Source organism: Neovison vison, chromosome 1 (assembly GCF_020171115.1).
Source record: "Neovison vison isolate M4711 chromosome 1, ASM_NN_V1, whole genome shotgun sequence".
In the NCBI taxonomy this organism is placed as follows: domain Eukaryota; kingdom Metazoa; phylum Chordata; class Mammalia; order Carnivora; family Mustelidae; genus Neogale; species Neogale vison.
The window spans coordinates 208,022,013-208,034,187 of record NC_058091.1 but is presented as its reverse complement, the minus strand read 5'-3'; the positions used below and the strand labels follow the sequence as shown (position 1 = coordinate 208,034,187).

Genomic DNA, 12,175 nt, shown 5'->3' with positions numbered 1-12,175 from the left:
TTATGAAGAAGCCAAGTGTTCTGTCTTTAAGCAATAGCTGACATTACATGGGTAAAATACATTGCTAATGTTTGTGTTATTGCTTACTATTGACTGGATCTCTTCATTATGCTCCTGAGAATCACGTATTTAAAAAATACTAGAAGTGATAGCAACGGCATGTGGTTAACAATGGCCAGATCAATCCCGGAACACAAAATGTTAAATATGTATGAGGCAAAAAATGACTTTGGGTTACCTGTAATCCAATAAATTTTGCACAGCTGAAAGGAGTGGGAGAAATGCATAAAACACACATTTTAATAATTCTGGAAAATCAAGGTTAGCTGATAGCAATGGGTATTTGGAGGCTATTGTAACTTCTCTTTTTTTATGTATTTGCTTAATTGTCTTGTACAAAGAAACATTACATCAAGCATGTAGTTAAGAGTAGTGGCCATTCAGACAATTTGTATAATCTGACAAATGTGTTTAATTACAACCGCTTCAAAGGTATCCCAGATTTTCCAAAGTTTTATTTGAAGTTTGAAGACTAGACAAGGTCATACTAATTTTACAACATCCTACATGATTTAAGTATATATACAAAGGAAAAAACCAACATTGGAATATTACACAGCTTGAAAGTTTGCAAAGGTTATTTGTGTCTTAGTAACTTCTGTACTTACTGACACATCAGACGCCAGTAGGGAGTATTATGTTTCATAATTTGTTGACTAGCAAAGATACAATCATTAGTACCCTAAGTCTTCAAAGTTCACACCAATCCTTTGAAGCCAGAAAGAGAAAGTCAACCCTGAAATTAGAATTAGTGACTATGATAAGTGCTTTCAACAGGATATAGATAAAACAGAGATGTTTGTTAATTTCATAGAATACAAAATTAATATATCTTCGCTACTCCATATAGTGAAGACTAGGTGACTTTTCTGTGTATTCTTCTTCTAAGATTTAACTTGTTTCAGTGTGAATTTAAGTAGAATAAATTTGTTTCCCTTTGGTGTCATTGAAACAAATGACACAAAAGCTACATACTACTTCATAGGAATTGTTAACATCAACACATGTGGGAATCCCTCTGTTGTCATGAATTTGAGGCATCATGGGACAAACATATCCTGTTGGTCGTGCCATGTTGGTGAAGTGCATAGAGAGCAGAGAGAAAATGCACAAGCAAGAGAAAGCCATTTCAGTGCATTTCTAAAAGGTAAGGAGTAGAAGTTTAACAAACTCCCTTTGAAAATATTTGTTTAAAAAACTATCAATAAAATAAAATTCAGAACATCACAAGAAGCCAGGAATAATTTTGAGAAAGTAAATCATTACAAAGCATGACTCATAATTTCTAAAACATACTCTGTTTAGAATGAAGAATCGTGCATAGTCTGTAAAGGAAAATGGCTAGAAATTTGGTGGGACAGTAGATGTTTAAAAAAATAAAAGGCATTGGCTAGACAGTAAGTGTGTCTATTTTTGGATCTAAGTAATTATTTGTAATATGACTTAAACATTGAGGAAATTAAAAAGATTTAATTCCTAATTTTAAAGTTGTCTGAAAAGGCAATATTGAGGACCTAACAAAGTTGTGAAAGATGCCGAAAAATGATCACCATTTCATATGCTTCAGATCAACAATTTCATAAGAACCTGAAGTAGAAAGCCTGTGGACATAGGACAAATGTGTGGCCAGCCAGTCTTAATTCTGCTCTTATTAAAAACACCATTATGATTGACTTTCCCTTTAAATTCTTCACTATGCTTGAAGACCCACTCCATATATACATCATTAAGAAATGCGGTTAACACATGGACAGACAAGACAATAACAGTCTAGTGGCTTTTGTTATGCAGCACAAATAATAGGGGGGAAAAAAAGACTTCTCAGTGTAGCACAGGACCTTAACATTTTGTACACATACCATACTTTCTTTTCCAGGACCCTTAATTTAAAACTCCAATAATTCTGTGTCTAAGCCTTATAAAACAAATACTTGTAAAGCTTATAAATTAGATGCTGAGGACTATTATGGAGGCAGTGTGAGCTTTAATTTGAGAGACATGTCAATGAAACCTCCATTATCAATAACAAATTGTTATGACAATTGCTTATTTTTTCAGGACCTCTGAAGCAAAATAAATAGAAATCAATTTTCATCTTAAAATGATGTACTACATTGTCATTAGTAAATACTTTTCTCAAATAACTACACAATGTGCTTTCCTAGGAAATTGCCACCAGTTTCATTCAAGTCTCAGTCAAATTCTAGTTTCACAGGAAATGCAGAGATGAACAAAGAGATGATGAGTACGCTTGGCCAGACTCTGCAGCACTGTGTTAATATTTGTTTGCTAAAAAGATTTTAAGTGGACAAACACAGAATTCATTATTCTGCTATTTTAAAGTAAAGATAAGGCTATGTAAATACCATCAAAATAAAGTTTAAAATTCCAGTTTAAAGGGACATAATACTATTTTGTTGTTGTTTATTTTGCAAAATGGTAGTATTGGGTTTTTCATCAAGGAAGTATTTGGAAATTACATAGTTATAGCTTCCTTCAAAAATAGAATTTCAGATTCAATCTACTGATATTAAATATGATCAATCTACTGACAGGCAATCATGTTCCATATATGTATACATATATATGTATACATACACACACACACACACATAAACATGAAACTTTTAGGCAAATAACAGGAAAAACTCATTTAGAAAAAAATATGGACTTATTCAGTTGATATACAATATAAAGAATATAGAATAGAATGAAAAGAAAAAAGATTACATGATATATTTGATTAGAAATAATGAAAGTAAAATGAGAATTATAATATCAATTAGTACTGCATGTAACAGATTCTTCAAAATTCTGTTATAAACACTGACAGTGATTGGTAGGCACAGGGGAAATAATTAGGATCATGTAGAGTTATTAGAGAAGAAAAAAAAACCTTATTGCTAACATTGCAGTGTTCCTTTTGTAAGAATTAGCTGAGTATTGATTATAAAAGCTCTATCAACTCTTGCTTTAATTTGATAACTATGAGTTTTTTTATCCTTGCTAGCAAAAGTGCGCTACTTCTTCCCTTAATATATTCCAACCATTGTGAATAATTCAGAAAACAGTGATGAAAGTAATTCACAAGTTAATGTGATGTGGCTTAAGCAATTTAAACAATAAAAATCAAATTAAACCATTGAAAAGGCAGGCTTAGACCTCCTTAAAAAGACAGTGGCCTACCATAATTTGAGCACTTTTTCATGAAAAATCCCATTCAGTTTCCTACAGAGTTTGCCCAGTTCATTCCATGGAGATACTTTCAGGGAGACAGAGAGGAGGGCTGTGGGGCATGGACGCTCCTCACTCTTCCTCTGTACAACCCAGAAGCTCTGAACGTAGCGTGATCCTCCCGTACCAGGACCAAGGGAGGATTCTGATGTGCCGTGCATAGATGGGAGGGTCGATGACGTTTTTCCTGTGGGTATCATTGTCAAAATTGCCCTGGAAAACCTAATAGAAAAGAGCAAAGAATATCAATCATACAGCCTTCTTTTACCTGGGAATCATTTTTATCATTTTTTTTGTTTGGAACCTTCTTTCCCAATCGTAAGATTTTGATAACTAATCATTTTTTCAAAGCAAATTATTGCAGCTTCTTTTTAAATGATCATTTTAAAATTAAATTGTTGGAGTGCCTGGGTGGCTCAGTGGGTTGGGTCTGCCTTTGGCTCAGGTAACGATATCAGGGTCCTGGGATCAAGGCCTGATTCGGGCTCCCTGCTCAGCGGGACTTTGCTTTTCCCTCCGTCCTTACCTACCGCCACACCCTCATCGGTTCATGCTCTCTCGCTCTCTCTCTCAAATAAATAAATAAATAAATAATAAAATCTTAAAAATATAAATTATCAAGTAATGCTTAATTTAAAGAGTTAAGTAAGATGAAATTGGGCATCTGAGGCATAGATCTATCATCTTCATCTGCCTATCAGGTTTCTTTTAATGCAACAGATATTTATTTCTTGCTTCTGTCACGGGCTTGTATAGGTTAAGCAGTTTGCCGAAGGTGCTCTCTTCTAAGGAGGGATTCAGAGATCCAGGCTGCTTGCAAATTGAAGCCATCATCTGAAACTTGTGGCGTCCACATTGACAAAGGGCAAGGTGAGAGAGACACAATGACACTGATTAATAGAAGCAACAGACAAGATGGGGCAATCTTTCTGCTGGTTCCATGGTATAGCAGCAGCTTACATCATTTCTGGATACATATCATTGACCTTAACTAATTATATCAGCCCGGCCCAGCTGCAAAGGAGGCTGGGAATGGGGAGGAGCACATGGATATTTGGCGAGCACAACACTCCCTATCACAATGTCCTTTGCTTGCTTCTCACAGACAACAAAATTAACCCATCCCCAAGAGAAAGAATGCAATCAATGCTGTTTTGAACGTTGTTGTTGTTTTTGGTTTCTGTGTCTATTCATTCCTGGATCCCTGCAATATTGTTGCGATCATTGTGACTTAGACCATCCTGACATGTTGGCACTGGATTCTTCTCCACCAATCTTTTGTTTCAAAGCTTTTTTTTTTTTCTTTTAAAGAGAATTTATGACCATTTTTCTCTCCAAAGAGACCTTTATAATCATTTTGCAAAGTGCTTGCTGCAGAAAAAACAAAATCAGGACACTGGGATCCTAATAGGAACGACATTAAATTAGACATTACTTTGGGAGAAATTCATGCATTGATAATATTTAGTCTTACTTGAAGATTTCATCATTTTTCATCTATAGAGTCTGCACACTTATTATTTAAGAAATTTCTAACTTTTTTATATTCACATTTTCATTTTAGCTCAAATAGGATAATGAAGAATCTCTTCAAACTTTCCCCTTTTAACTTGACGAGGCATCTTATAATTGGAAGATAATTTCTTTCTTGCTTGAGATCAAAACATGACTATATAGCTAAAAGGAGACCCGAAACAAAAATTCCCCAAAGGGGGGGAAAAAAAAAAGAAACTCCATCACTACATGATAGAATATTTAACCCATGTCTTTGAATATTCTAAAATTAAAGGGAATGTTTTAAAAATGGCCTTCTAGAATAAGTTGGCTCAGTCTCACATGATCACAAAAGGTTTCCTGGGTAGGGAAAAATAAAGAAGTCCTCTCAAAGGCATTAGACAATGGCACTGATTAATAGAAGCAACAGACAAGATGGGGCAATCTTTCTGCTGGTCCCACGGAAAGATTATGTGTCATTGAGGGCAAATAAGAAGTGCTATCCCTACCTGGTGGGGGACAATTTTTCAACCTGACACAAAATATATCTCAAAGGCAATTTTTGAATAAATATTTGCTGAAGAAGAGAATACCGAACTGTGCCAAGTCTAGAATTCATCATCCTGGCATATCTGAATCCATTTTCATTTAATAGAAATTTTATCCTCAGCAATGCTCTGGCTTTGCATTGACCAACCAAGAACTAATTCTGGATTTAAGTGTGTTACTAAATAACAGTGTCTCTGTTAGTAGAAGCTCACATGTATAGAATATACCACACAGACACTCACCAAAAATCCTCAGAGAGGTTGTCATTGCCAAAGCGGAAAATAAGAGAGTACCTTCTATGGTTTCCTGACATTCTCCCTGACATACGATGTTGGATTCAAATGCTTCGCTGAGATTGTGGTGTTACAGTTAAATATAGAATCTCAAATCCAATTTAGGAGCCTTGCTTGAGAAGTTAATGTGTTTCTTTGGAATAAAAGAACTTAAATTCATTAACTTTCATCACAAGATCTATAACAGTCCGAAATACATGGTCATACCATTTCTTGGGAAGGATACACAGTAAGAAATAATTTTCTTTGAGGTCACTGGTCTTCAGCACAAGTTTCAATAAGAAACTATCAACCCAGAAAGAAATAGTTGAAATATTATACTTAGCCTTTATAATGGAGAATACAATTTAGAGAAACTACATCAGCTCTGAAACTGCATTCAACTGTGACATTTCTGATTTAAGGGGTGAAAGTCATAGCTATTTGAATGCTCATTGAAAAGATTAAATGAAGTTTCATAAAATAGTGTAATTTAAAAAACAAACATTTTCACAGAAAAACAGCCACAATCCACATTGGAATCACCCAAACCATGGCCTACAGGTAGTGAAGACAACACTTTTATTTTTGGAAGTCTCTCAGTAATGATGCAGCAGAGAACACAAAGTACTTATTTGCAAATTCGAGAATGGCATCTTGTACTTGCTGTGCAAACAGGTGGCCCATGTACTGTTTTCTTGTCTCCAGCACTAGGAAGATCATGCTTAAGAATGCTAGTTCTGTGTTTTATCCAGCAAAGGAATGCAAACTCAGTATTTTTAGTTAACTTTTAAAAATGGGTAAAAATTCTAGACATGGGCTTTTATGTACACACTTCAGAGATATAAGCAACTCAATTGATACCAAAGTCTGAAAAGATCGATGGTAAACATATCTCCATTTAGAAGGGAAAAATTGGATATGAGAAACACAGTTTGAGAAGTTTTTAGAAAAGAGTATGCATATGCTTCAGTTTCAGGAGGAGGCTTAGCTAATTAGCCGATGACAAGTTTGCTGATGTACTCAGACACGATAATGCTTAGGGATCTATTGGGCTTTTCCCAACATACAGGCCCTCAAGAAAAAGGCACTTAAGGTACTTTGGAGAGGCTTCCAAATTACAACCTAGAGGATAATAGAGAGAACTGCCACTGCTTTCATGTGGCTGAGATCTTGGATCAGGCTTTTCAATGTCAACTCTCCTGTGATACTTGTTAAAATTCAAATCAGATTCTAATGAGGATTCAAATCTCAACACAAAGAGACTGTCAGATAAAACAATTAAATGTTGCTTCCAGCAACGTTTTAATTTTTTTTTTTTTTTTGTAAGATAAGACTTGTCATTCTTCATTAGGGACAATGGTCTATTCCGGCCAGAGTAGACATCATCAATGGGAGACTGCCAAGAGGGGAGGGTTCTCCTTCATGACACCATCAGACAGCTGGGGCGTACTTAGCGTCTCTTAGCAGCCATGACCTCTAACTGCCTTTCACAAATGTTGAGGAATTCTTGGGGGAATTTCTTGCACATACTATTTATTTAGAATGTCATCTGGTCTGTGAAGATATACTTCTTTTTATTTTTCCTAAATAATGCATTAGAAAATTCAAAGAGAGGGGCACCTGGGTGGACTCAGTCGGTTAAGCATCAGACCCCTGGTTTCTGCTCAGGTCATGATCTCAGGGTCATGGGATCAAGCCACCCCATTGGGCTCCGAACTCAACAGGGAGTCTGCTTGAGATTCTCTCTCTCTTTTCATCGCCCTCTCTCCCTGCCCCTGCCCCTGTTTGGGTTTCTCCCCCTCTCTCCCTCTCTTTAAAATAAGTAAATCTTTCTGAAAAAAAGGTTTTAAAGAGACTCCCATTGTTCTAATCTTTTGGAATTTTTGTTCATGTCACCCAAATAGCAATTTTAAGGATTTTTAGATAGCCTCCATAAGCTCTTTAAGGCTAATAAATCAGTATTTTAGTAAGGCCTCAGGGAACTATCAGTTCATCCCTATGGCCTTTTTTGGTCTCCCCATTCTAGATTTCATTATTTCTCTTTTGATATGTGGAGACTAGAACTATAAATGGGATTCCAGATATTGTGAAAATACAAGAGTCGAATAAGCTATTGTTTGCATTTGCCTTGGCAATGGTGTCAAACACACCACTGGCTTCATTGCCTATGTTCACACACTGAAAGGGTTTTTAAAGGATTAAAGACAAAGATAAAAATCCATTACCCAAGAGCAGCATTTGTGTGGGGGTTGGAGGGGAGAGGAGTGGAAAAGAGAAAAAAAAAATTATCCAGCATATATAATTTCACTTATTTATTCTTTCATCCAGAGTACTTGTGAAGGAGTTGGAAAAAAATAGTCTTTTCCAACTCTGATCCATGAGAAACACTGTTTTCATGTAATTCCACTCATAGAATGGAAGAATCTGAGACTTGGAAAATAAGGCATAGATCTGTGAGCACCGTCTTTCCTCTAACATTTCTGACGTGGAACTTCCAGCAATGACAATGCAATCCTCAATATAATAGGGTAGGTATGTATGTATTCAGATACTTTGGAAGTCTGTCCTTTCACTAGGCTGACACATGCCTCTTTCTAAGTTCCATCTATTGATCCTAGTGCTTTATTCTCAACAAGCATAGATGATATCTGTCAAAAGAAAAACAGCTTTAGATCTCCTTAACAATAATTAACATAAATTTCTCAAAACCTCAAAATTCGTGATGCTTTAGGCTAAACATTTTTGGTTGCTTAAAAAAACTCATGTGAGATGATTTTTAAACTTATTTTGATTGCATTCCATTGGATACCCTATGTTTTTAAAATATGACTTGAAAGGGTGGTATTTATTTGGACATACTATGTAGTAATGACCTGAGTGGCCCAAAGTATAGAATGTGCCTTTGTTATGGATACAATACTTCTATCGATGCAGTCTAAAATTTTTAAAACTATTATATTACATTTTTGGCCATGATTGATGACTAATTGTCAAAACAAACTTCGAACTTTATCATAGAAATTCTCTTAAGTCAGGATTTTCCCAATATTTCACTTGTAAAAGAGATTTATAGTGGATGTAGACATTTATATTTATTCCAATTTCATTTCATTTTATTGAATCATGATATTTTAAAGATAGCAATTCGCAGTTAAGATTATGATCCATATAAAAATAGTGGAAATTTAGTGGACATAGGATTTAAGTATCCATTTCATAAAGTAACCATTTATATATTATGTGAGTATAAAATCTGACTTTTGTGGGTGACATAAAGGACTTACATTTATTAGTTTATGGTTCAGCATCATAAAAATCATTTTTATATACTTATTATTAACATTACTTGAATTTCTGTCAAAAATTCCAGAGTTACAACTTGGACCAATGCTTTAATGGCTAAAAGCCTAATGCACAAACAGAGTATTTATCTATTTGAATAGTGTTTGTAAGAGAAACTTCAGTTGTTTCTCATTCTATGACTTTTAGGATAATTTACAATTTATGTTCTACTTTGCCCTATATTAAAGCATTCCAAAAATACCAAAATTTTTCATTAAAAAGTAAAACAAAAATTATTGTGTTAAAATGTATAGAAAATTGTTGGGGGTATGAATGTACATCACATTAAAAAGAAATCTTATTGGAAGTTTTAATGTATGAAACTTCTGTTAGTGATTGGATATAAAAAATCTAAAACCAAAGTTTGATTATTTTAGCTTCCATAGACTCTAGCTATTATTCAGTGAATTCAATTTTCTAGGAAAATTTATCAGCATCCTTGAAACCATTTCATGATTGAATGGCTGGTATATCATTCTTGATGGTTTTCTCTCCAATCAATTCCACTAAACCAATGAAACTCTGTAACAAAATTAGTCTAAATATAAGTACATTCTTTCAGATGTAATAAGGAAACAAGAAATCAGTTTCTAGGTAAATTCCAATAATTTAGGAAATGTTCCTTGGAAAATAATGCATATTGAGAATCACATTCTAAGAAATGCACACACACATAAAGAAAGGATTTTGTTAGAGATAGGAGATTGTGTTAACAGGTTCTCATTGATCACTAGTCTGCAGCAGGTGGGGGATAAGCCCTCACTCTACAACGTCCCAACAACGATACGGCAAAAATCCTCATCTGTGGAGAGGAACAGCGATCTGCTTCTTGAACAGAACCCCCAAGCATCCTTGAATAGAACTACTACCCTCCAAGGGTACAGATGAAAAAAGGCCATAGTCAACTGAAACAATTTATCAGCAGGTGAATGTACCTGCAAAGTTCAAGGTGTGTCCCATCTAGAACTGTCATAGTGATGCAGACATGTGCCATTCCAGTGAGGACAGTACAGATCATACAAGTTTGTGTAATATGAGTGTGCAGTAAAATCTTCACCTTGCCCAAAAGGAGGTCTGATCTTCGCTTTCAGTTCCTGGAAGATAATCTCTAAGACTTTGGAAAGTCCTGAGAGGTGACTGTCTTCACTTACATGGGAGACCTGGGCCACACCAGAGAGTCTATACTAATGATATGATTTATGGTGGGGGCTTTGAACCAGCTTGACCACTGAAGGGGCTGGAGGCTCAAGTTAGCCTTTCAGGCAGTAAACCATGTCTACATGACTGAGCTTCAACAAAAGCTTTGAACATCAAGGCTGAGGTGATACCTAGTGCATATTGTACGTCACACATCATTGCTGAGAGAGGTTAGCACTGCTGAAGACTCCCAGAGAGAACAACCGAAAGCTCATGCTTGAAACTTTTCTGGATTCTACCCTACATGCCTCCTCTCTTCGCTGATTTTTATTTGAATCCTCTTTCACTATTATAAGCTGTAACTGTTGAGTGCTGTGAATTGTGTAAGACCGATGACTCACGGACCTGTACCTGTGAAACAAATAATACATTATATGTTAATTAAAGATTTTTTAAAAAATGTAGCTGTAGGTATAATAGTTTTAAATGGGTTCTGTGAGTCCTTCTAGTGAATTATGGAACCTGAAGTGGTCTTGGGGACCTCTGAACTTGCAGCTGATGTCAGAAGTGAGAGTGAATTTGGGAACTTCCAACCTTTGCATAAGTAATTGATGTTGAGGGGTTAGAGGTATCACAGAGGACTTTTTGATATTTGTTAACATTGATTAGTCTGAGGAGGGACCTCCATTGTCTGAAAGAGTTGTGCCCCAGACTTCCTCAACAGTATGTGCCAGGCCTGTCAGAGATATTCAGGCTTCAAAATTAATTGTGAACTTATTCTTTTCTGATTTTTTGAATAAATCCTAACATGACAACCTATTGAAATTTATTGATTGTGGTTCTTGGGTACACTTTCTAAATCTTTTATTCTTAGTTCCTACTCTCTCTATTTTACTTGCTCTTTTTGGTTTTATTTTCTGGATGGTATTTATTCTCAGGAACATAAACTTAACAAATATATCAAACAATTAGTGTTACTTGTTCTTTTTTATATTTCAGTAACAACATCTTTATTCTTCTGTATTTCTTTAATATCATTTATGAAAAAGCTTATACATTCCTTGGGGAATACTACTTTGGTCATCTACTAGAGATTATTTTGAAATCCCCTGGGAAACTGGCAGATTTTCTGAAAGCTATAGAACATGGTGACATATATAAATCATTCTGCACCATATTTCATATTGGACACCAATTTTTAACTGTGTCCCTTTCAAAATGTTATTTTGTTCCTCAAGCCCTTTAAAAAATCCGGACCCTGGTTCCTTTAGAGATTTCTTTGCTTCCCCAGCTCCCTCGATGAAATTATGTGAGACTTTCAAACTGCCTATCCAAAGACTTAACTTCAAAAGTCCAATTATAGAACATTTTTGTTTGGTGGGGGAAGTAAAAAGAAAAACATGGGGACAAGTTCCATGTCTTTCTTCCACTAGTTCATGAATCATTTTAAACCATTAAAATTACTATATGGATTCTCCAAGAAAATGAATTCCACTCCCATTGCTGCCCTCAGGAGATTTCTTGTGGCTCTGAAGTTTGCTCTCTTTTGTAATTATGTAAAAAAGTAGGTCTCTGGCTTCAGGGAATGCTACATTTCACTGAACTGCTCTGGCTTTGCTTCATGTTCCTAGTGTATATAAATCTCTGATTATATCCCAAGAAATTTTTACTCAACCACAAATTTGACATTCACTTAGAGTTCTTGCAGTGTTACCTGGCCTCTATTGTTGTTGTTGTTTTTCCCCCAAAATGCACCAGTGGGAGACTAATAACTGGCCAAAAAAAAAAATCAAATATGTTGTCTTTTGTTTTCTACTCTGACAATAAAGGGTCATTTATTACTTTTCAAACTGTTACAGACTCTCTTTCATTTCCTGTAGTTGATGTGATAGCTGGTTGGCTGATATTTAATTATTGACTGGAAAAGAGGGCTGTGATATCTTTCTAAAATTCATTCCTCCTTAGGTACTCTGGGGGTTGGGAGTTTTTGGAAAAGGAAGGAAGTGACACATCTTTGGGAGTATTTTGGAGAACTTTTTACTTCTGGTCTCTAACAGAAGAGTTCAGCTTGCCTGTAGACATCT

General features: G+C 35.4%; 1 protein-coding gene across 2 annotated transcripts in view; it reads right to left on the bottom strand.

The window, feature by feature from the left end:
- Positions 1-497: 497 nt before the first annotated feature.
- Positions 498-12,175, bottom strand: part of EDIL3 (EGF like repeats and discoidin domains 3) — a 410,169-nt gene continuing 398,491 nt past the window's right edge. For both annotated transcript variants that reach the window (XM_044266049.1, XM_044266057.1), the window contains one exon: positions 498-3,516. In XM_044266049.1, the coding sequence (XP_044121984.1) occupies positions 3,367-3,516 (150 nt within the window). In that variant the 3' untranslated portion in view covers positions 498-3,366. The remainder of the gene's footprint in view (positions 3,517-12,175) is intronic.